A 23,824-nucleotide genomic window follows, 5' to 3' on the forward strand; every position below is an offset into this window, starting at 1 on the left:
TTTGTTTCAAATATTCTTGGACCAATCACTCACCATCAGGTACAGTACTGAGGCGGACCTTGATACTGCATATCGCATGTACTGGAAAGGTAAAGGAGTAGGGTATACCTAAAAAACTGATTACACAAAATTCAACTGATTGGCCATAAGGAGTGGGAAAATTAGCTGACTGACCATAAGGCAATATGCAAAACGGCGGTTTATATCGTTTGGCCAAAGAAAATTTCGGAAAAATCGTAGGTACCATTTTCCAGTAGTACAGGAAAAACCACTTTCGGCATCATAAAACTCAATACCAACTCATAATTATGATAATGTGAAGGAAGAAGGAGATGCATATCCCTTGTCATGTGTAATGGTCTTGTTGACAAACATCTCATGTTTTACTCTCAATATGCCTCACCAACATAAATTCTTATCTTAAAGATCCTTCTTATCTTCAAAAGCGGCTTCAATATACAGTCCTTCTGGCATCCCTCCAATCTAAATTACCCCACGAACACAAGTTCTGCCTTCCCTCCAAGCCCTTGACGGGCAGTGATCTTTGAAAGCGACTCCAACTCACCGTCCTTCTGGCATCCCTCCAACCTAAATTACCTCACCAACATAAATTCTTATCTTAAAGAGATCTTCAAAAGCGGCTTCAATATACAGTCCTTCTGGCATCCCTCCAACCTAAATTACCTCACCAACATAAATCTTATGTTAAAGAGATCTTCAAAAGCGGCTTCAATATACAGTCCTTCTGGCATCCCTCCAATCTAAATTACCCCACGAACACAAGTTCTGCCATCCCTCCATCTTTAACACCCAAAAGGGACGGTCTGCCCTTGACCGAAAAGATATTTGAAAGCGGCTCCAATATACCGTCCTTTTGTTATCCCTCCAACCTTCTACCATCCCTCCAACTTCAAATCACCCCGCCAGCATGACGCAACTTAGCTTTCCGGATGTCGAGGAGTGGCTGGAAACCCATCCGGATTTGACGCAAGACTACTTCCTCCGCAAAACGGAAGTGACGGTCATCATTCCCTCCAACTTTAACACCCAAAAGGGACGGTCTGCCCTTGACCGCAAAGATCTTTGAAAGCGGCTCCAATATACCGTCCTTTTGTTATCCCTCCAACCTTCTGCCATCCCTCCAACTTCAAATTACCCCGCCAGCATGACGCAACTGAGCTTTCCGGATGTCGAGGAGTGGCTGGAAACCCATCCGGATTTGACGCAAGACTACTTCCTCCGCAAAACGGAAGTGACGGTCATCAACAAGTGGTTGGCGTCCCATGGGTTTGCCTGCATTGAGATGGACAATGCCTTCATCGATCACAACTCGAGTCGGCGCGGATCTTGCACTTCCGGCAACATGTCGCCTAACAGTCAAGGTGAGAGGTGCTCTTAAGGTGTGTCCAAAAGTCGAAGGGCGGTTGACTAAGTGTGAATGTGAACAGACATTTACCTCCATTGATAGTCACTTTTAAATTTAAGCTTCTTTTCAAGATGCATGAAAAACACCCCCAAAAGAGGGAGAACATAACGGCACAAACAATTTGTTAAGAGTAATGTGTAATGTGCCATCGTCAATATCAATATAATCAGATAGACATCAAGTAGATAGAACGTGATGAAATATTCCTTTTCACTGGCATCGATGAAACTCGGAGTCCAGACATTGAAAGGTAAAATCCTGCTTGGATATTTTCTTCTGTACACGGTGCTCATTAAGTTCAGAGTTCTCCCCGACACAGGCAGTACTGTTTCGATTAGAAGTCCCACCATGACCAGCCCGGTGGTCACAAAGTACATGATCACCTCACGGTACTCTTGCACCAGATATTTCCTGTGGATTCGCTTGTTTGTTACTGTGTACACTCTCTCTTGAACATCAAACAACTCGATGATCTCCTCCAGTTTGAAGATGTAGAATAAGAAATCCACGGCACACGTTGCACTGAAAGCGCTTTCGAAAAGTCTTTGCAAGAACTCGGACAAGTCCTGGATGGCAAAAATGAACGTCCCCGCATATTGGAGTATCAGAGACATGGTGAGCAGGAAAAACATGTAGTTCTTGTAGACATATTTGTGTAGATTGTCTAGCCAGGGACGTTGATAGAAGTTGGGTAAATATATCAAACCCAACACATGAAGAGGTGTTAGGTATACGTGGCGTCTGGATTTGGAATATTTTATCATTTTGCTTACAAAGCTGCTATTGTCACATGGACTTTAAGGGAGGAGAGAAAAGCACATGCTGATGTGTATTCTGTCGTCACTACTGGCAGGCAAATAATACCCTAATCCTAAAGGATTTAGGATAATACAGGTTAATACAGGCAGGTTTTTAAATAATTTAAAATAGATTTTATATCTGTGTAAAGAGTTTATCTGGATAATTTAATTTATTACAAAATTCAGTTTGAAAATAATTTACTCTTTTTGACACAAGATGTTTGTTAAGACAAATTAACGACCACAGTAACATTAGCTAAAAATAATGTACCAACATGTCACTTGGAAAAGATTCACAGAAATCTCAAAAAATAGTAAAACCGGAAAAAATTCATAGAAACCTCAGTGACTGGAAAACCAAACCATGGTCACAGTTGCAGGGTGAAGGTTGAAGAGCGTATTGCTTTGTCATTCTTCATGGAAAACTAGCAGAAAAAAAAGTGTCAAATATAATGGCCCCAATTGGCCTAATTTATATTTATATATACATCTTAACTATAAATATACTATATTTTAATGAATTTTGTAGTGGATCCATTTATTTATCATACAGGCTGACTCAAAGGTGATCATTTTGGCGAAAGGATTTCGTATTATTGTCGATAGACAGAGGGACATAGTGGAAAACCCTACTTATTGCCACTCAGAATTTCACCCTTTTAACTTGAATTAACCATAGCACTTTTATGAAGTTCAGTAGTCCTTCCTATTTATTAAATATGTATAGGTATTCAAATAGTAATAATTTATTGTAGATATATCATTTCCCACTACTTTAGTCTTTCAAACAAATTGGGTAGGTACATAGGTACTGGTCGAATAAACTACGGGCTAAATTATTCCCGGAGGGACGGGCCCAGCTTGTTTTCTACGGTATTGGAGTTCTGAGAATACGAGTTATGTAGTTAAGGACGTTAAGGTGTTAAAGAACCAAAAGTTTTGGGTGTTGAGCACGTTTGGTATTGGTCCGTCTGCTTACAGAGGTAACGCACTTTATGGCCATGCAGAAGGAAGAATTTTACAAAAAGATTCTGACTCGAGTAGGTACCTACTCGGAAATTAAATGTTCGATGAAGGCAAGATAACGACGAAGAAGAAGAAGAAGAAGAAGAAGAAGAAGAAGAAGAAGAAGAAGAAGAAAAAGAAGACGAATAAGAAGAAGAAGAAGAAGAAGAAGAAGAAGAAGAAGAAAAAGAAGTAAGAAAAGTCACAAACCAAGAAGATGAATAAGTTTAAATAACATTGTGATCTTATTAGATTTCACTAAAAAAAGCTCCAAAGAAAACAAATTTGAAAAGGCAAAAAGAAGGGGGAAGAGAAGGGAGAAGGAGAAGAGAAAGGAAGGAAGAAATGAGAAGGAAATTGAATAACGATGACAAGGACAATAATGGAATGTGAAAAAGGAGAAAAAAGGGGAAAGAAGGAGAGAGAGAAAAAGTGAAAAAAAGAAAAGAAAAATGCTTTGAGAGAAATTCAAAGAAAGAAATTGATTTCTTTTTTCTTTCTCTCGTCTCTGTTAAATGCCGAGGGCATTTGGCTGGCGTCCCATGGGTTTGCCTGCATTGAGATGGACAATGCCTTCATCGATCACAACTCGAGTCGGCGCGGATCTTGCACTTCCGGCAACATGTCGCCTAATAGTCAAGGTGAGAGGTGCTCTTAAGGTGTGTCCAAAAGTCGAAGGGCGGTTGACTAAGTGTGAATGTGAACAGACATTTACCTCCATTGATAGTCACTTTTAAATTTAAGCTTCTTATCAGATTTGGTCCCTACGTAACGTACCTACTGGAAATCCAGCAGAGCTACAGAATGGACTACGATTGACTTACGCTATTTAAACTCGTCGTGTGTAGGCACCTTAATATCCCACAATGTTTTACTGTTTGTTAGGAACTGTTGGAATTGTTTGCTGTTATTCGGATTCAGATTTGGTCCCTACGTAACGTACCTACTGGAAATCCAGCAGAGCTACAGAATGGACTACGATAATACGATTGACTTTTAAACTCGTCGTGTGTAGGCCCCTTAATATCCCACAATGTTTTACTGTTTGTTAGGAACTGTTGGAATTGTTTGCTGTTATTCGGATGTATTGTTATGGGATTGTGTGTCACCACAGCGGTGCAATGTGCGTCGCATTTATTATAATAATGACGTATACGACGAGTAATCTTTGCTCCCTAGAAAATATCACACATCGAAGGTCCCGGGTTCGATTCCCGAGGTTTTTCGTCTCTGTGCTTTCGGTGAGCAGTCAATAAGGAGGTTATTACCAGCCTAGTTAGCTTCAAGCTTCTTTTCAAGATGCATGAAAAACACCCCCAAAAGAGAGAAAACATACCGGCACAAACAATTTGTTAAGGGTAATGTGTAATGTGGCATCTCTAACTTAACATTTTTTCAACCCAATACCAGAGTCGTTTGTTGTTTCTTTCATCATTCTCCTTATGTTTTCTGATTTTAAAAATGTGTACTTCCCTTCACTATCTTATGCAAGAATGATAAACTACTCAAGTAAGGGTGGATGCTGGATGATTTTTGTTGATGTGCACTATCTTTATATCCCTTCAGGCGGAGACAAAAGCACGTCTACCTTGCAAGCGCTAGTCCGCGAGGTCGATTTCCACCCGGGGCGGATATTATCCTGAACGAATAATGTTCGTTATCGGAACGGCTTTCTTTCTCCTATCCTGTCTTCCTTCTCTCTTCGCTTTTGAGACTATAAAACCTTAGCAGTTACAGTTCTTTCTGTTAAATCTCTTAAAACAACTCATTTCAATTTAGCGTGGTGATATTACTAGAAAAAATAGGAAGTAAAAAACTCGCCCATTTGATGAGAATATATTCCGACACAGACCGCACGAGTCTACTAATGTACATACCAGTTCGTTCGTTATCGGAACGGCTTTCTTTCTCCTATTCTGTCTTCCTTCTCTCTTCGATTTTGGGACTATAAAACCTTAGCAGTTACAGTTCCCTCTGTTAAATCTCTTAAAACAGCTCATTTCAATTTAGCGTGGTGGTTATTACTAGAAAAAATAGGAAGTAAAAAACTCGCCCATCTGATGAGAATATGTTCCGACACAGACCGCACGAGTCTACTAATGTACATACCAGTTCTTACAATGCTAGGAAAAAGGAAATAAAAACGGTAAATAAGTATAGCGATGAAACACTCATTTTTGAAAGAAGGTCGATTTGTGAAAGGAAATCCGGAAGACATTTTCCTTTTCAAAAATGCGAGCATAGAGGAGCAAACACGTTTAATGAATCTCATAAAAAAAAACGAGAAATAAATAAAATAGTTTTGAAAAAGGTGAAAGCATTTCTACGTAACATATGTATGCTTTCACAAAAAAAGAATAAAAGAAGTTTTCCAGTGGGGACTGTAGTTATTTACCTATGAGGTACTTGCAAAGGAAAATAGAATCCCAGTCAACTTCTTTAAATCTTGATTGGAGAATCCAGAAAAGCCCCAGGATCTGTAGACCTAATTAGGTGGAGTAGGTGGGGTGGGTAGGAAATTGAATCTAGGGATTCAATTTCGAAAGACGAGCTGAAATTTAGAATCCAGAAATTCATCGGAAGACATCGTAATGTCTTGATCCATTTGAATAGCATGGGACCTAATTAGGTGGCGTGTTTAGGAATAGGAATCTCTCACATAAACTCGATGTGCGAAAAACTTCATCAGAAGACATGATGTTGTAGGTACTTGATCCTCTTTAATGACATTATCATCATCATCACTATCATCTTCAACCAAGCCGAGTTTCCCCCCAAAAATTTTCCGCACCTCCTATTTTTCTCCAAAAGCCACTGACTTACAAGCGTTATTCCAACGATGTGTGTTTCCCCCAAAATTTTCCGCAACTCCTATTTTTCTTATCAACTGACTCCATTAGAAAGTAGAAACATAGGGATCCAGCAGTTTTTCAGTGATCCACTTTTTGTTTGACTTTAAAGCTTTATCCACACACAGTTGACGGCCATCGATCGATGGTCGATTGACGAAGTGAACCCATGTTCTCGAGGTAGTGTGGCCGGTTTTAGTCGACATCGATCGAGTCGGTCGACGGCACTCACACCATCATTAGAAAGTAGAAACATAGGGACTTAGCAGTTTTCCAGTGATCCACTTTTTGTTTGACTTTAAAGCTTTATCCACACACAGTTGACGGCCGTCGATCGATGGTCGATTGACGAAGTGAACCCATGTTCTCGAGGTAGTGTGGCCGATTTTAGTCGACATCGATCGAGTCGGTCGACGGCCGTCGACTATTTGTGAACACAGTTTTAGAAACATAGTTACTCTCGGCAGTTTTTCTAGCGATCCACTTTTTGTTTATCGGAGTTTAAGCCACCTTGCCCTTCCGTTGGATATTAGTAGAGCTTGACTTCAATACATACCTACTCACAAACTGTATTGACTGCTCAAGTAATGACGTAAAATGGGACACAAATACTGCGTGGGTGACGGTGGCTAATTAATTAACCAAAAGTTCTTACGTCTACCTTGCAAGCGCTAGTCCGCGGGTTCGATTCCCACCCGGGGCGGATATTATCCTGAACGAATAATGTTCGTTATCGGAACGGCTTTCTTTCTCCTATCCTGCCTTCCTTCTCTCTTCGATTTTGGGACTATAAAACCTTAGCAGTTACAGTTCCCTCTGTTAAAAAGCTCATTTTAATTTAGCGTGGTGGTATTACTATAAAAAATACTAAAATAGGAAGTAAAAAACTCGCCCATCTGATGAGAATATGTTCCGACACAGACCGCACGAGTCTACTAATGTACATACCAGTTCTTAATTTAAAAATGAATAAATCTAACTGTAAATAAAGTGCAGTGTACCTACCAGACATTTTTTTTTAATAGGGTTTAACGTCACTACTGTATATCTGCTAATCTGCTAAGATTTTAGCCTGAAAAAGGGTTTGTTTAATTAGGGTTTAACTATAGTTAGTATTTAGTGATTAATGCAAAATTTTGTTGGTCATCCGGGATGACAGATAGCTAGAAACTTGAATACTTGATGTCTACGTAGTACGTAATATGTACTATGTAGCAGTGTCAAATTTCAAAGCTAATAAAATCTCTAAAAGCCACAATGCATACCCATTAAATGTTATCATAGGCAGGCACAAAGGTATTTCTGAAAAGGTCTTTTATCTCCAATCAATGGGCATAAAGGTAATTCGCCAAAGGCTACGGTCGATTTCAGCATAGCATGCTAGGAAGACAAAGGCTGGTATCCCTGGGGAATTTCGCTTCACACACATACTGTGGCTGCAGCAGCTGCAGTCAGGCTGCAAACTTTTCAAAAGGTTCCCCGGGGCTCTGAACTTTCATTTGAAACACAGGCTGAGGGGAAAGTTCCGAACCGAAGTGGATTTTTTTTGAATCGGCCTCAGCTTAGCTCTCAAGATAGCTGAAACTCCTCTCCGCAGAAAATTAAATTTTCATATTTACAAGATTTTCGTCAAGTTGCTGGATTTTCCGCCTAGCATTTCTTGGGTGCGGCTTATGGCCGCAGCTGCAACATACGGAAAAAAACAGAAATAAAGAGGAGTAAACACTTCAGTCAAAATCGACTAGGTATGATTTTTTTTTTCAATTATGTGCTGTGGTACCTACTAAGCTCAAGAATACTCAGGTTCTTGAAGTTCGATCAACTATATGCCACCCTGTAGGTACATACTTTGAAGGATTAATTAACTCCGGACAGTATTGCGTATTACCTACAATTGCAGTATTGCTGCAGACTGCATGTTTCATGCACATACGAGGTCATTTTGTGAAAACTGAAAACTAATAATTAGTACATACATAGGTACCTGCTATGTAGATAAATTGTGGAAACCTACTATACGCGTATGTAGATAAAATGTTATAAAATCCCGCTACGATACATTATTCAAATGTGATCTATGATTATTTATTTAAAGTACAGGATGACTCATTCATTCTCAAAGTTTAATATATCTCCTGATCTTCATACCTACTTCTTAGTTCACTAACAAGGTAATTCCTTTACATATTTCTAACCCCAGCACTCGTAGTTCCGGTAGTTCATAAGAGTAGGTTATAGTTCTTATAAGTCACTGACTGACTCACTGACGCAATCACTCACTCACTCAATCACTCATTCACTCACTCAGTCATTTTCATCCAGTGAGTCATTGACTGCCTAATAAGACCACCCCGTACGTACATTATGTTAAATTCCCTTTTCACAGTACAGTGACTTCACATTATAAATATACAAGGGATAATAGGGAATATGCGTATTTATTAATAATTAATTATTTAATTAAAACTTGTAGTAGGTATCGTATGTTTACCAAAATTATTATTAATATTATGATCCTCCTTCCAGTCCTTCCAATCTCTCTCTCTCTCTTACTACCTCTTTCAAAGTATCAAAAGTTTATTATCATGTTTCAACATACATGTTGAAAGGATACCCTCCCATTTTTCTAATTCAACGGTACCTTAAACCTTACCTACTCATCATTTCAGGGATTCTCTCATTTCAAATTGACATCATAAATAGGGTAGGGTGGGGCAAGGATACGCGGTGGGGTAAAGGTGCACAGTCATGACTACATTATCTTCCCCAAATAACGCTCTTCTCGTTGGGTCTGTTGCAGATATACCTCCCTTCCGCCCAGTTCACTCAGCATTCTGTCCCTCCTCATCGAATCCAAGGTGAAACTGCCCCTCTGTCCCTACACCCAAGTCAGTCGCGCGACCAAGAAGGACATGCTGCGGCAGGAAGGAGAACGCGACTTTTTCATGGCGATTGTGCGCGACATCGCGCGCGATCTTGACTTGAAGTCGCTGTCGAAAAAGACGGTGGATAATGTCAGCGTTCTGCTCGACGCAGACGGAGCGTCGCTGTTCTTTGTCGCCCCTACACCCAAGTCAGTCGCGCGACCAAGAAGGACATGCTGCGGCAGGAAGGCGAACGTGACTTTTTCATGGCGATTGTGCGGGATATCGCGCGTGATCTTGACTTGAAGTCGCTGTCGAAAAAGACGGTGGATAATGTCAGCGTTCTGCTCGACGCAGACGGAGCGTCGCTGTAGTTTCGAGATGTTGCGTTGTGAGCATCATCAGTAGGTAGTAGGTACAGTATTATCAAATCTAGGCGCACGGTAGTGCGCCAGGCCAAGTTCCAGCCTAATTTATTATCATTTACATGAATATTTATTTTACTCGCTTACTTAGGATTAGGATGCTTTCTTGTATTATAGCTAGGTATATGAAAAAATAATAAAATTATTTAAAATTTTAAAAGACTCTCTCTCTCTCTCTCTCTCTCTCTTACTACCTCTTTCTACATGTTGAAAGGATACCCTCCCATTTTTCTAATTCAACGGTACCTTAAACCTTACCTACTCATCCGAACGCGACTTTTTCATGGCGATTGTGCGCGACATCGCGCGTGATCTTGACTTGAAGTCGCTGTCGAAAAAGACGGTGGATAATGTCAGCGTTCTGCTCGACGCAGACGGAGCGTCGCTGTTCTTTGTCGAGAGGAGGAGAGGTGAAGTATCTATATTTTCACTAAATTTTTACTAGTTTTAGTGATTTAGCGAACTGTAGAAAACACATCAGCTAGAAAATATAAAAAAAAATACACAGCAGGCGTGCTTACTGGAACTTGGCCTGTAGCACTGTCGTGCCCTCATATTAAATTTTCTTCAGGTGTTAAACATGTTTGTCAAATTTTATCAAACTAGACTACCCATCCGGGAGTCATAATAAACAAATGAGGAGGATTAAATTTTTTTGTGACCTAGTTGTGACCCTGAAAAAAGACCCAATTTGAACTATCTTTGTCCGAGTATCTTTTTTTTTTGTTCTATTCCTTCAATTTCTTGTCATTGTTGATCAAATTACATTACCGAGAGGAGTACAGGATAGGAGAAAGATATTGTATTTTCTATTTTTTTCCACCAACTTTTTCTCACTTTTCCACCAATTAACCCGTTTGGTTCTCAGGTGGCAAAAAGTGTCTGGTGTCCAAAGTGTTCGATCTACATTCGGGAGCGGGGTTGGTGTACAGTACAGCTGACGAGGTTGAAGTCCCGTGGGGTCTCTCATTTCAAATTTGCTTTTTCTTTGTTTCTGTTTCAGAACCTACACTTCAGAATGTCCCATCTTACCAGCACTCAAAGAAGAGAACCCTAAAGAACACAGCGCTTCACTAACTTTGAGATCCGCAAATTTAGATCCGCCTTAGATCAACTTACCAGTCTCGAACCAAAGTAAAAACTCTTTCGGAACCCTCCACCCATGGAGATGGACACCCAAGGGACGGTCTACCCTTGACGGGCAGTGATCTTTGAAAGCAACTCCAACTCACCGTCCTTCTGGCATCCTTCCAACCTAAATTGCCTCACCAACACAAATTCTTATCTTAAAGAGATCTTCAAAAGCGGCTTCAATATACAGTCCTTCTGGCATCTCTCCAACCTAAATTACCCCACGAACACAAGTTCTGCCATCCCTGCAACTGTAACACCCAAAAGGGACGGTCTGCCCTTGACGGCAAAGATCTTTGAAAGCGGCTCCAATATACCGTCCTTTTGTTATCCCTCCAACCTTCTGCCATCCCTCCAACTTCAAATTACCCCGCAGATTCTCTCATTTCAAATTTGCTTTTTCTTTGTTTCTGTTTCAGAACCTACACTTCAGAATGTCCCATCTTACCAGCAATCAAAGAAGAGAACCCTTAAAGAACACAGCGCTTCACTAACTTTGAGATCCGCAAATTTAGATCCGCGTTAGATTAACTTACCAGTCTCGAACCAAAGTAAAAACTCTTTTGAAACCCTCCACCCATGGAGATGGACACCCAAGGGACGGTCTGCCCTTGACGTGTCAGAACGAATAAATAACAATAATTGTTGGAACAGAAAGAATTATAATTGATTTTATGCTGTTTCTTTTTGACAGAACATAAGACTATTTGTGAACACAGTTTAGTTACTCTCGGCAGTTTTTCTAGCGATCCACTTTTTGTTTATCGGAGTTTAATTAAGCCACCTTGCCCTTCCGTTGGATATTAGTAGAGCTTGACTTCAATACATACCTACTCACAAACTGTATTGACTGCTCAAGTAATGGTCGACGGCCGTCGACTGTTTGTGAACACAGTTTTAGAAACATAGTTACTCTCGGCAGTTTTTCTAGCGATCCACTTTTTGGTTATCGGAGTTTAAGCCACCTTGCCCTTCCGTTGGATATTAGTAGAGTTTGGCTTCAATACATACCTACTCACAAACTGTATTGACTGCTCAAGTAATGACGTAAAATGAGACACAAATACTGCGTGGGTGACGGTGGCTAATTAATTAACCAAAAGTTCATAAATTTGCGGCTTTCAACTTCCATCTTACCAAAGTTTGTTGCCAGAATAGTACGCGGCGTATTGTTTATGGTGTTGTTATTAATGGCTGCTTGTATGCTACACTCTACAAAAGTTTATAAATTTGCGGCTTTCAAATTCCATCTTACCAAAGTTTGTTGCCAGAATAGTACGCGGCGTATTGTTTATGGTGTTGTTATTAATGGCTGCTTGTATGCTACACTCTTTCCTCCTTTGTTTGGATCTCTTCTTCGACTTCATCGAAGCCTTTAACAAGGTCTCTTCGAAATGTTGAACCTGATGACGTACTATTTATCTTCGAACGAATTTCGAGTTGATGAGAAAATAATTCATGTTTAATGGAAGGTTCTCGACTATAAATTCCGTAATGGCTGCGACAAGGACAGAGATAACACAGGGAACACCTCATTATGAACATTATCGCCCCTTTTTATCTTTCTCTCCCTGTTTCTCATCTGTTTCTCTCTCTCTTCCTCCGTCTCTCGTTGTCCCTTTCTTTTATTATCCCTCTCTCATCTCTCTCTTTCTATCTTTCTCCTCTGTTTCTCTCCCTCTCTCGTTGTCCCTCGCTCTCTTTGTCTCGTCTCTCGTTGTCCCCTTCTTTTATTATCCCTCTCTCATCTCTCTCTTTCTATCTTTCTCCTCTGTTTCTCTCCCTCTCTCGTTGTCCCTCGCTCTCTTTGTCTCGCTTTCTCTCACCCTTTTTCATTTTGCAATTTTTCTCCTTCTCCCCTTCCTCCAGGTCTTTCTCAACCAGTATTTCTTCACCTCCCCCTTTTCCTCCCTCTCTTTCTATCATGTATTTTACCATCCATTTCTTTCCCCTCCACCACCTCCTCTCTTCTCATGAAAAACACCCCCAAAAGAGGGAGAACATAACGGCACAAACAATTTGTTAAGAGTAATGTGTAATGTGTAATGTGGCATCCCTAACTTAACATTTATTGAACTTAATAACAGAGTCGTTTGTTGTTTCTTTCATCATTCTCCCTATGTTTTCTCATTTTAAAAATGTGTACTTCCCTTCACTATCTTATGCTAGAATGATAAACTACTCAAGTAAGGGTGGATGCTGGATGATTTTTGTTGATGTGCACTATCTTTATATCCCTTCAGGCGGAGACAAAAAATGAAAAACACCCCCAAAAGAGAGAGAACATAACGGCACAAACAATTTGTTAATTTGTTCTTTCTCCCTATGTTTTCTGATTTTAAAAATGTGTACTTCCCTTCACCATCTTATGCAAGAATGATAAACTACTCATGTAAGGGTGGATGCTGGATGATTTTTGTTGATGTGCACTATCTTTATATCCCTTCAGGCGGAGACAAAACCTACCTCAGCGGTGAGGAGAACAACAATTCGTTGAGTATTCCGAGCATCGTCCTCAACAACGGAACCTGCAACTCCATCTCCCTAGAGGCACTCAGTCGGAGACGTAACTCCAAGAAATGCCTCAGGCATGACTTTGCAAAGGCGAAGAACAAGAGCGTGTTCCGGACACATGAGATACCAGGCAATAACCCGGAGGCAAAGTCCATCTCCGCCAGTCGTCGCTCATCACTTATTGATATGAGAAAGTAAGTATCCTCACACTATCATTAGAAAGTAGAAACATAGGGACTTAGCAGTTTTTCAGTGATCCACTTTTTGTTTGACTTTAAAGCTTTATCCACACAGAGTTGACGGCCGTCGATCGATGGTCGATTGACGAAGTGAACCCATGTTCTCGAGGTAGTGTGGCCGATTTTAGTCGACATCGATCGAGAGAGAGGAGGGATGAAGTTACAATGTAGGAAGTAATAGTTAGAAGAAAAGAGAGAGAGAGAGAGAGAGAGAGAGAGGAGGGATGAAGTTACAATGTAGGAAGTAATAGTTAGAAGAAGAGAGAGAGAGAGAGAGAGAGAGAGAGAGAACAAATGAAGACAAAAGAAAAGAGGTAGGAGTCAAATAACAACAAACAAGGATGTCAAGAGTGAGAAATAATTTAGAGAGAGAGAATAGAGAAGTGAGAATAACGGAGGGAATAGAGAAAAGAGAATGAAGTACGTAGATACACAAAGGCAAAAACATTTTAGTTTGGCTACCAAGTTTAATGGTGCATGATTTTGACCTGTAGAGCCTACACAAAATACGCACATACCTACATACAGAGTATAGACACAATAATATCTTTCTGTGAGCCTGAATTGAAAACAATAAAGGACTAACAGACTAACACCCAGATAGAAGATAGGCAGACACTGGAGGAATAACAGCATTTGTACAGGAAAATGACAAAAGAAGAAAAACAAGAGGTAGATAGATACTTGGAAAGATAGACAAAGAGAGAGAGAGAGAGAGAGAGAGAGAGAGAGAGAGAGAGAGAGAGAGAGAGAGAGAGAGAGAGAGAGGACATCATTGCCGTCGCGCAGGTCATCAACAAGAATCCGGACAAGGACGAGGGCCACTTTACGGAAAAGGATGAAAAGGTACGAATGTTTTATCTTTCTATTTTCATTGCAAATTTCATCAGTAAATGGTTTCTTCAAAAAAATTAAATTGATCCCAAGGGCAAGCTAATGCCTAGACCCTTGACAAAGGGAGTGTACCTGAAGGCATGTGATGTGTTCCGATCCACTCGAAGAGATCTTCGAAGAGAGGAAAACAAAGAGAGGTTTATATACAAAGAGGGAAATGGAGGAGAAGTTTATACAAAGGGGGAAATGGAAGAGGAAGAGTTTTTACAAAGAAATCAGAGACACCATTTTAGACGGCTGTATAAGAGTGTAAGAATGAGTAGTGCTTTATTTTTACTGTCAGCTTAATACTTGGGAGTCCCATTACGTCAACAGTTAAATATTGCATCCTTCCCTATTGTAGGTTTTTATCTTTTGTTTTGAAATTACTCGTAGAACAATATTGTACAATTGTACACAGATCCACTCGACCCTATTTTGGCAAGTCTTCGAGTAGTCTTTTCCATTTTGTCTCAATAAAATTCTGGCGGGATCAATTTTTAGGTAGAATAGTATATAGGTATAGTAGAGTGAAATACAGAGAGTGAAATATATATATTATGTAGTTATATATAGTTCTTAATACCTATATGTGTAGTTCTTAATACCTATGATAGTGTTTACCTACCTATTAGTTCCCCACCTTTTCCTACAGGACATAGGAGACATGGGTGTAGAAAAAGTAATAATAAATCAATAATGAAAAAAAAAAAAAAAAAAAAAAAAAATTAGCTAAAAATGGGGAGGAGGAGGATTTTTGTGACCTAGTTGTGACCCTGAAAAAAGACCCAATTTGAACTATCTTTGTCCCAGTATCTTTTTTTGTTCTATTCCTTCAATTTCTTGTCATTGTTGATCAAATTAAATTACCTAGAGGAGTACAGGATAGGAGAAAGCCAGCCTTTCCGAGATATTGTATTTTCTATTTTTTTCCACCAACTTTTTCTCACTTTTCCACCCATTAACCCGTTTGGTTCTCAGGTGGCAAAAAGTGTTTAGTGTCCAAAGTGTTTGATCTACATTCGGGAGCGGGGTTGGTGTACAGTACAGCTGACGAGGTTGAAGTCCCGTGGGGTGTGGGCATTCTGGGCCATGTGGCCGTTACGGGGGAAACTGTCAATCTGCAGGTGTTGAAAACTATAAAGGACTAAAACAGACTAACACCCATATAAAAGATAGGCAGACACTGGGGGAATAACAGCATTTGTACAGGAAAATGACAAAAGAAGAAAAACAAGAGGTAGCTAGATACTTGGAAAGATAGACAAATGAAGAGAGAGAGAGAGAGAGAGAGAGAGAGAGAGAGAGAGAGAGATTGATTGATTGAATCAGTTCCTCCTGCAAAGATTGGTCCAAGCCATCCAAAGGGCCAATAGCCTGAGCATCAGAAACAAGCATTTCCGTCCCAAAAATTTCTTGAAAAAATTGATTTACAAAAATTTGTGAATCAAGCTAGAAAACTAGAAGAAGAAGGAGAAGAAGAAGAAGAAGAAGAAGAAGAAGAAGAAGAAGAAGAAGAAGAAGAAGAAGAAAGCAGAAATAGAAAGGAAAAGATATTAAAATAGAAAGTAAAAAATGTCAGAACGAATAAATAACAATTGTTGGAACAGAAAGAATTATAGGTAATTGATTTTATGCTGTTTCTTTTTGACAGAACATAGCTTCTTTCATTGTAGAGGTGTTCAATAAGTGAGAAGAAAAATTCACCTTCCATAAATTGTTTTCGTTCTGGGAAAAAATGAAATATTTTGGACATAAAAAAAAGGGGGTTTCCGTCCCAAGAATTTCTTGAAAAAATTATTGATTTATAAAAATTTGTGAATAAAGCTAGATAACTAGAAGAAGAAGAAGAAGAAGAAGAAGAAGAAGAAGAAGAAGAAGAAGAAGAAGAAAGCAGAAATAGAAAGTAAAAGATATTAGAAAGAAAAAGTAAAAAATGTCAGAACGAATAAATAACAATAATTGTTGGAACAGAAAGAATTATAATTGATTTTATGCTGTTTCTTTTTGACAGAACATAGCTTCTTTCATTGTAGAGGTGTTGAAAGGTACAATCAATAAGTGAGAAGAAAAATTCACCTTCCATAAATTGTTTTCGTTCTGGGAAAAAATGAAATATTTTGGACATAAAAAAAAGGGGGTGGGTGGGAAGATTGATTAGATTAGATAAGCGATTTGATTAGATAACAATTGATGTGATTGAAAAAAGAGTAAAAAAAATGAACGAACAAACTAAGAAAGAATTGAAGCATCATTAAAAACAGTGACACGAACGAAGAGCAAGAGGAGACGAAGGAGCAGAAATGGGAGCAGGAAGAGGAAGAGGTAGGATGAAATTGAATGACTTTTATTAATGATAAGCACGTTACCAGTGTGAAGAAAATGGAAAGAAGAAGGAGAAGGAGAAGAAGAATGAGAATAAGGAGGAGGAGGAGGAGAAGGAGAAGGAGGAGAAAAACAGGTTGAAGAAGGAAGAGGAAAAAAGGATTACGAAAAGAGTAGGAAATAAATAGTAGAGAGTAGAGATAGGGACAGTAGGAGAGAGAGAGAGAGAGAGAAAGATAGAGCTTTAACCCATAGGTATGCATAGTTTTTCCCCTTCTTCACTTTATTTGCTTCAAAAAACAACTTTTTATAATACGGACTCAGGGCCTCGTTTATGAACACATAGGATGAGTCACTGTTTACTGTGTTGTTCAATTTCATGAAAACCTTCTCTTTTTTTATCTTACCGAGCACTTCATTCCTGGTCGCTTGACATTTGAACTGCATGACAATCGAAGTTTTCTCTTGCCTGTTTTCTATTGGTTTAGTTATTTTCTCCACCCTATGTTGTACAGTCCCCTGTTCGTATCCAGCCTTTTCCAGAATTACCTTAGCAACCGTTTCTGCATTGACGTTCTTATCCTTTATGCCCGTGATCTCAATTTTGGTATTGAATTCCTTCTGACCGATCTCGTTTATTTGAACTTCCATATTCTTCAGCCTTGTCTTCAATTCCTTGTTTTCACTCTCCGATTTGTCTAGTCTCTTTTCCATAGTAAGCAGCTTCTGCTCCAGAGCCTTGACTGTTTTCGTTGCATCGTCCACCTTCTCACCATAGAAATTCAGAGTCTTCTCGAAATCCTCCAGCTTATCCTTCAATTTCTTCTCGAATGAATCAAATCTGTTGAGTACCTCCTCCAGTCGGTCCGTCCTTCCTTCATACTCACCACCCGTATACTGAGCTTGGGGAGATGGCTGAGATAGAGATTGAGTCTGCTTCAAGCGTCTTGCCTTCTGCTCCTTGCAAGGTACGCACCTCCATGCAGCCTTTCTATCAGGTCCCAAGGATCTCCATGAACTCTCGGAGATGACGGTGCAGTCGAAGTGAAATTTGACGTTAGATGGCTGAGATAGAGATTGAGTCTGCTTCAAGCGTCTTGCCTTCTGCTCCTTGCAAGGTACGCACCTCCATGCAGCCTTTCTATCAAAGATGTTTTATATTTGGAAGAGAAGGCCTTCGAAGTTTCTATAAAATCATCAATTCTCCAGAGGATGCTGCTAAAGTATGTACCTACCTCAAATGTCTAACTTTACATCTTCGAAACAGCTTTAGATTAGGAGCTCAATTTTTCAGGACTTTTTTCAGTCACTTTGGTGTTATAAAAAAAATGCACTTTACATTCCGCTTTTTGCTAAAGTGATGGACAGAATATCACAGAGGAAAACAGTTTAGATTGGCTGTTAATATTGAATGTTAATTTGAGGGGTGGTGTCATAAATTCAAATAAATCACTAAGGTAATCATTTTCAACAAATTTAAAGATTTTACCCTTTGAAATTTACCCTGTTGTATTCGACCCTGTTGAGATAAACAGGAGCAAAGACTATTTTCCAGACAAGGCTTCGTAAGAAGGTTTAAGGTAATTCCCTTAGCTTATAAAATATTCAATTCTCTTATATTCTCATTAGAATTTTTAATTCAACTACGTGTACACTCTTTTGTTCATTTTCATTTTTTCTTTTGTTGTTGTTGTAGTTTTTTCAATAGACTAGACTCTCTTTTATTGAAGGGAACATCTTTAGAGTTTGTGTACAAGGTAGACAGTAGATACTACATACTAGGTATAGGTACATACCTTCTACATAATTTTGTAAAAGGAAAACTAAATAAGCTTTGTTTCCTTAAGTTAAATGAAAACTACGTGTACACTCTTTTGTTCATTTTCATTTTTTCTTTTGTTGTTGTTGTTGTTGTTGTTGTTTTTTCACTGGACTAGACTCTCTTTTATTGAAGGGAACATCTTTAGAGTTTGTGTACAAGGTAGTTTTTTCACTGGACTAGACTCTCTTTTATTGAAGGGAACATCTTTAGAGTTTGTGTACAAGGTAGACAGTAGATACTACATACTAGGTATAGGTACATACCTTCTACATAATTTTGTAAAAGGAAAACTAAATAAGCTTTGTTTCCTTAACTTAAATGAATGTTTAGCGTTAATTGAAAATACTTGAACAGAATGGAGGGAGTTTTATGTACCTGCCAGCTATGCAGTTCTGATAATATGTAGGAAAAATACATATGTACCTACCTCTTACCGCTATAACTCGTATTTTGTAGTTTTGTACGCTCCCGGTAATTTTGTTATGTTGTTTGAATTCAGAAATCCAAAACATACCTACTTAACATTCAAGAACATACCTGACTCCAAATGTGAATATTCTGTAAAAGTAATTATTCTGGTTCAAGGAAAACATCATTTTGCTTTTCAAAGTCAGAAACAAGATGCTTGTGGGCATCTAAAGTTAGAGTTCATCATCATGTTAACATTCAAGAACATACCTGACTCCAAATGTGAATATTCTGGTTCAAGGAAAACATCATTTTGCTTTTCAAAGTCAGAAACAAGATGCTTGTGGGCATCTAAAGTTAGAGTTCATCATCATGGTTAAATGAATGTTTAGCGTTAATTGAACATACTTGAACAGTATGGAGGGAGGTATATGCACTATGCACCTGCCAGCTATGCAGTTCTGATAATATGTAGGAAAATATACATAATATGTACCTACCTCTTACCGCTATAACTCGTATTTTGTAGTTTTGTACGCTCCCGGTAATTTTGTTATGTTGTTTGAATTCAGAAATCCAAAACATACTTAACATTCAAGAACATACCTGACTCCAAATGTGAATATTCTGGTTCAAGGAAAACATCATTTTGCTTTTCAAAGTCAGAAACAAGATGCTTGTGGGCATCTAAAGTTAGAGTTCATCATCATGAAATCTCAAGTCGTTCCAGAAATCGGTCGACTGTGAACAAAGCCTCTCCACCATGTTCTATCTTTGATTTTTTTTTTTAGAATTAGGTAGATAAATATAAGTAAATAAAATGGGTACCAAAATGACTTGTTCACTTTTGGTGCATACTAAACATATATGCTCAATAAAATTGGGTAGGTGTATGTGCTTTTCGATATACCTACCCAATACATAGTCTAACTAATTATCGTTTTTTCTACATTTTTTCTGCTTCCACTTGTTAAATATTCTTTCCCTTATTTTCTTCCCCTTCCTTTTTCTTTCATTACTGCTTTTTTGTTTTGTTTGTTATTTTCTCCTTCCTTCTTTTTGACTTCTTCTTCATTGTCATTTAAACTTCACCCCCTTCGCTTCACATTCTTTCTCTTCTCTTTATGCCTCGTATTTTTTCCTATCTTTTTTTCCCTGTCACCTATTCTTACCTCTTCTTTTCGGCCCTCGTCTTGTTCACATTTTCTTTCTCCTCCTTCTATTTTTTTTTTCTCTCCTTCTCTTTCTTATTGTTCCTTTTCTAATCCTTCATCCCTATATTTCCTTCTCCTCCTTTTCCACTTTCTCCTTCTACTATTTCTCCTTCTTTTGCTCTTCCTATTTCTTTAGTTTCCATAGATTTAATTTCACTTCAAATTTATTGCATAGATAATTTTGTAGATGTATGAGCTTTTTCTATATTCCTACCCAATACATAGTCTAACTAATTTTCGTATTTTCTACATTTTTTCTGCTCCCACTCGTTGAATATTCTCTCCCTTATTTTCTTCCCCTTCCTTTTACTTTCATTACTGCTTTTTTGTTTTGTTTGTTTGTTATTTTCTCCTTCCTTCTTTTTGACTTCTTCTTCATTGTCATTTAAACTTCACCCCCTTCGCTTCACATTCTTTCTCTTCTCTTTATGCCTCGTATTTTTTCCTATCTTTTTTTCCCTGTCACCTATTCTTACCTCTTCTTTTCGGCCCTCTTCTTGTTCACATTTTCTTTCTCCTCCTTCTATTTTTTTTTCTCTCCTTCTCTTCCTTATTGTTCCTTTTCTAATCCTTCTCTTAGTTTTCTTTGATCTTCTTGTTCTCCTTCGAATTCTTTATCCCTATATTTCCTTCTCCTCCTTTTCCACTTTCTCCTTCTACTATTTCTCCTTCTTTTGCTCTTCCTATTTCTTTAGTTTCCATAGCTTCCCCTTCCTTTTTCTTTCATTACTGCTTTTTTGTTTTGTTTGTTATTTTCTCCTTCCTTCTTTTTGACTTTTTCTTCATTGTCATTTAAACTTCACCACCTTCGCTTCACATTCTTTCTCTTCTCTTTATGCCTCGTATTTTTTTCCTATCTTTTTTTCCCTGTCACCTATTCTTACCTCTTGTTTTCTGCCCTCGTCTTGTTCACATTTTCTTTCTCCTCCTTCTATTTTTTTTCTCTCCTTCTCTTTCTAATTGTTCCTTTTCTAATCCTTCATCCCTATATTTCCTTCTCCTCCTTTTACACTTTCTCCTTCTACTATTTCTCCTTCTTTTGCTCTTCCTATTTCTTTAGTTTCCATAGTCATTAGGTTCTGCGCTCATTATATTCCTTTTTATTATTCCGACGAGACCTTTGTCTTCCAATGTTTGTCTCTTCGTTTTTTCTCCTCCGTTTTGTTTACATTTTGTTATTTTGACTGGCATTGTTGTACCTAACGATGCAATGAGTAGAATGATAAATATTCTACACGTCTTGTTGTTATTGTTGATGTTTCCCCCCCTTTTTTTCAAATAATAAAAAAAAAAATACCTACCTACTGGATTTAACTGGGTAGAGACTAGAGACAGTCGGTAGACCAGTCATCTCCACTAATATTTTGTGTATTGCACATTGCATACATCTATAGATTCACGGCGTTCATAAAATACTGATTAACTTTCGAGTTTCGAGACACCAGATACACATACCTACATAGGTTTAGTCTAAAGAACAATTGTACACACATACTTGGTAGGAATAGGAAGATGTTTTTCGGAAATTTTATTATGGAGACTGTCAAACAGTAAGTAACTACTAGGTAGGTAGGTAGGTAGGTATAGGTACCTACTTCTTAGCTCCAAATATCAAACTTAGTAGAAGGAGAGGGGGAAAAAGAAAATTGAGAAGAGTAAACATTATTCCTCGCTAGGTATAACGAAGACTTTTCAGTATAAGTAAAAAAAAAAAAAAAAAAAAAAAAAAAAAGTGAAAAAAATAATAAAATAAACTTCCACTAACCCTTCACATTCAGTGTATTATTCAAAAGTCAAAAGTTAATTCATCAACTTGTGCAATATCGCTTGCTTCCTTTATAGGTACATATTGGCAATAGAAAATAATAATAATATTAAAAAATCGGGCCAAGAAGAAGAAGAAGAAGAAGAAGGAGAAGAAGAAGAAAAAGAATCTAGGTAGTAGGTAGGTACTTAGCTTTAGTAACTCCTTCAGAAAAAAATCTCAAGAGCTAATAATGAATATTTGAAATTACCTTTGTCCCTACTCCACTAATTTTTATCCGGTTCAATTTACCCAAAGAAAATTGCTCTTACCCTTTTGCAACCTTGGCTTTGGTCCAGAAAGAATCGCGCCAAAATTACCCACCACTTGAAAAAAAAAAAAGCTTTTGGCGAATAGCAATGCTCAACTAATCTACATTTTCCTATTCGAGTTATTTTTTCAATTAAAAACAAAATTACCTATGCAAATAAATTTGAAGTGAAATCAAATTTTTCATGCTTCGAATGAAAATCATTTTTGATGATAATAATTATTGGCAATTTTATATTTATCTAATAGGTAGGTAAATAAAAATAATAATATTAAAAAAATAAATGAAAATACCTATATTTCTACATAATTAAATAAATAAAAACAGCACACGTGCTGAAAATACATGTCGATAGTAGGGAGGCACACGTTTTCCACATAAAAATAAATAAATAAAAAATAAAGTAGTCCGGAAAATTTTCCAATTACCTACCTAGGTTTATGTACATAATTTTGTACCAGGAAAATTACCTGAGCTTGTAAATGAGCTAGGTACCTATTTTTTACCTCACCTTTCTCTTAATCAATATACCTACCTACCTACTATCTATTATTTTAAAATTGTAATGATAATTTCCCTTGGGACCATTTTCATAGGACTTCAGGCTATTTTAGCTGATACCTAGTCCTCATACTTACGTATATATTATGTCAAAAATGTCTACCACAGTCCAAATTTAATAAAAGAGAAACCACAAACCACATTTTTTTGCTCTCCTCTCTCCTATATCATATGTCATGTATTTTTCCTATCCCCTGTTTGTTTTTAACACGTCGACTTCCATACCCATACCTTGCATGCGCCAAACACTTTGACTTCTGTTAAAATTTAATAAAAGAGGAGCTAATAAACCACAGACCACATGCTCTTTTTTGCTCTACCATATGTCATGTTATGTATTTTTTTCTATTTTTTTTCAACACGTTAACTTCCATTCCCAAACCTTGCATACGTTCAACACGTTCACTTCTGTTGGCAGGACCCCCGGTTTGATACCATATCTTGTATTTTTTGATTGTTACCACCTGTTTGTTTTTAACACGTCGACTTCCAACCCAAACCTTAACACGTTGACTTCTGTTGGCAGGATCCTCGGTTTGATACCATATCATGTATTTTTTGTTTGTTCACCCCTATTTGTTTTTAACACGTCGACTTCAATCCCAAACCCTAACACGTTGACTTCTGTTGGCAGGACCCCCGGTTTGACGACGAGGTCGACGCACTCACCGGTTATCACACGGAGACGTACGCCAAACACTTTGACTTCTGTTAAAATTTAATAAAATAGGAGCTAATAAACCACAGACTACATGCTCTTTTTTGCTCTACCATATGTCATGTTATGTATTTTTTTCTAATATTTTTTTTTTTCAACACGTTAACTTCCATTCCCAAACCTTGCATACGTTCAACACGTTGACTTCTGTTGGCAGAATCCCCGGTTTGATACCATATCATGTATTTTTTGTTTGTTCACCCCTATTTGTTTTTAACACGTCGACTTCCAACCCAAACCCTAACACGTTGACTTCTGTTGGCAGGACCCCCGGTTTGACGACGAGGTCGACGCACTCACCGGTTATCACACGGAGACGTTACTGTGCATGCCGGTGCGTAACGACTTCGACGACATCATTGCCGTCGCGCAGGTCATCAACAAGAATCCGGACAAGGACGACGGCCACTTTACGGAAAAGGACGAAAAGGTATGAAGGTTTTATCTTTCTATTTTCATTGCAAATTTCATCAGTAAATGGTTTCTTCAAATTAAATTGATCCCAAGGGCAAGAAAAAGATAGACCCTTGACAAAGGGAGTGTACCTGAAGGCATGTGATGTGTTCCAATCCACT

The 23,824-nt window shown here is 38.2% G+C and overlaps 1 protein-coding gene across 1 annotated transcript in view; it reads left to right on the top strand.

Moving 5' to 3' along the window:
• The first annotated feature begins 1,037 nt into the window (after positions 1–1,037).
• The window catches only part of LOC113466759, a 36,306-nt gene continuing 13,519 nt past the window's right edge, over positions 1,038–23,824 (top strand). Inside the window, exons 1-6 of the mRNA XM_026822427.1 lie at positions 1,038–1,382; positions 8,865–9,139; positions 9,190–9,199; positions 15,108–15,255; positions 15,494–15,497; positions 23,509–23,679. Coding sequence (XP_026678228.1) covers positions 1,166–1,382; positions 8,865–9,139; positions 9,190–9,199; positions 15,108–15,255; positions 15,494–15,497; positions 23,509–23,679 — 825 coding nt within the window. The 5' untranslated portion in view covers positions 1,038–1,165. The remainder of the gene's footprint in view (positions 1,383–8,864; positions 9,140–9,189; positions 9,200–15,107; positions 15,256–15,493; positions 15,498–23,508; positions 23,680–23,824) is intronic.

This window comes from Diaphorina citri, unplaced genomic scaffold (assembly GCF_000475195.1).
Source record: "Diaphorina citri unplaced genomic scaffold, Diaci psyllid genome assembly version 1.1 scaffold328, whole genome shotgun sequence".
NCBI lineage: Eukaryota > Metazoa > Arthropoda > Insecta > Hemiptera > Psyllidae > Diaphorina > Diaphorina citri.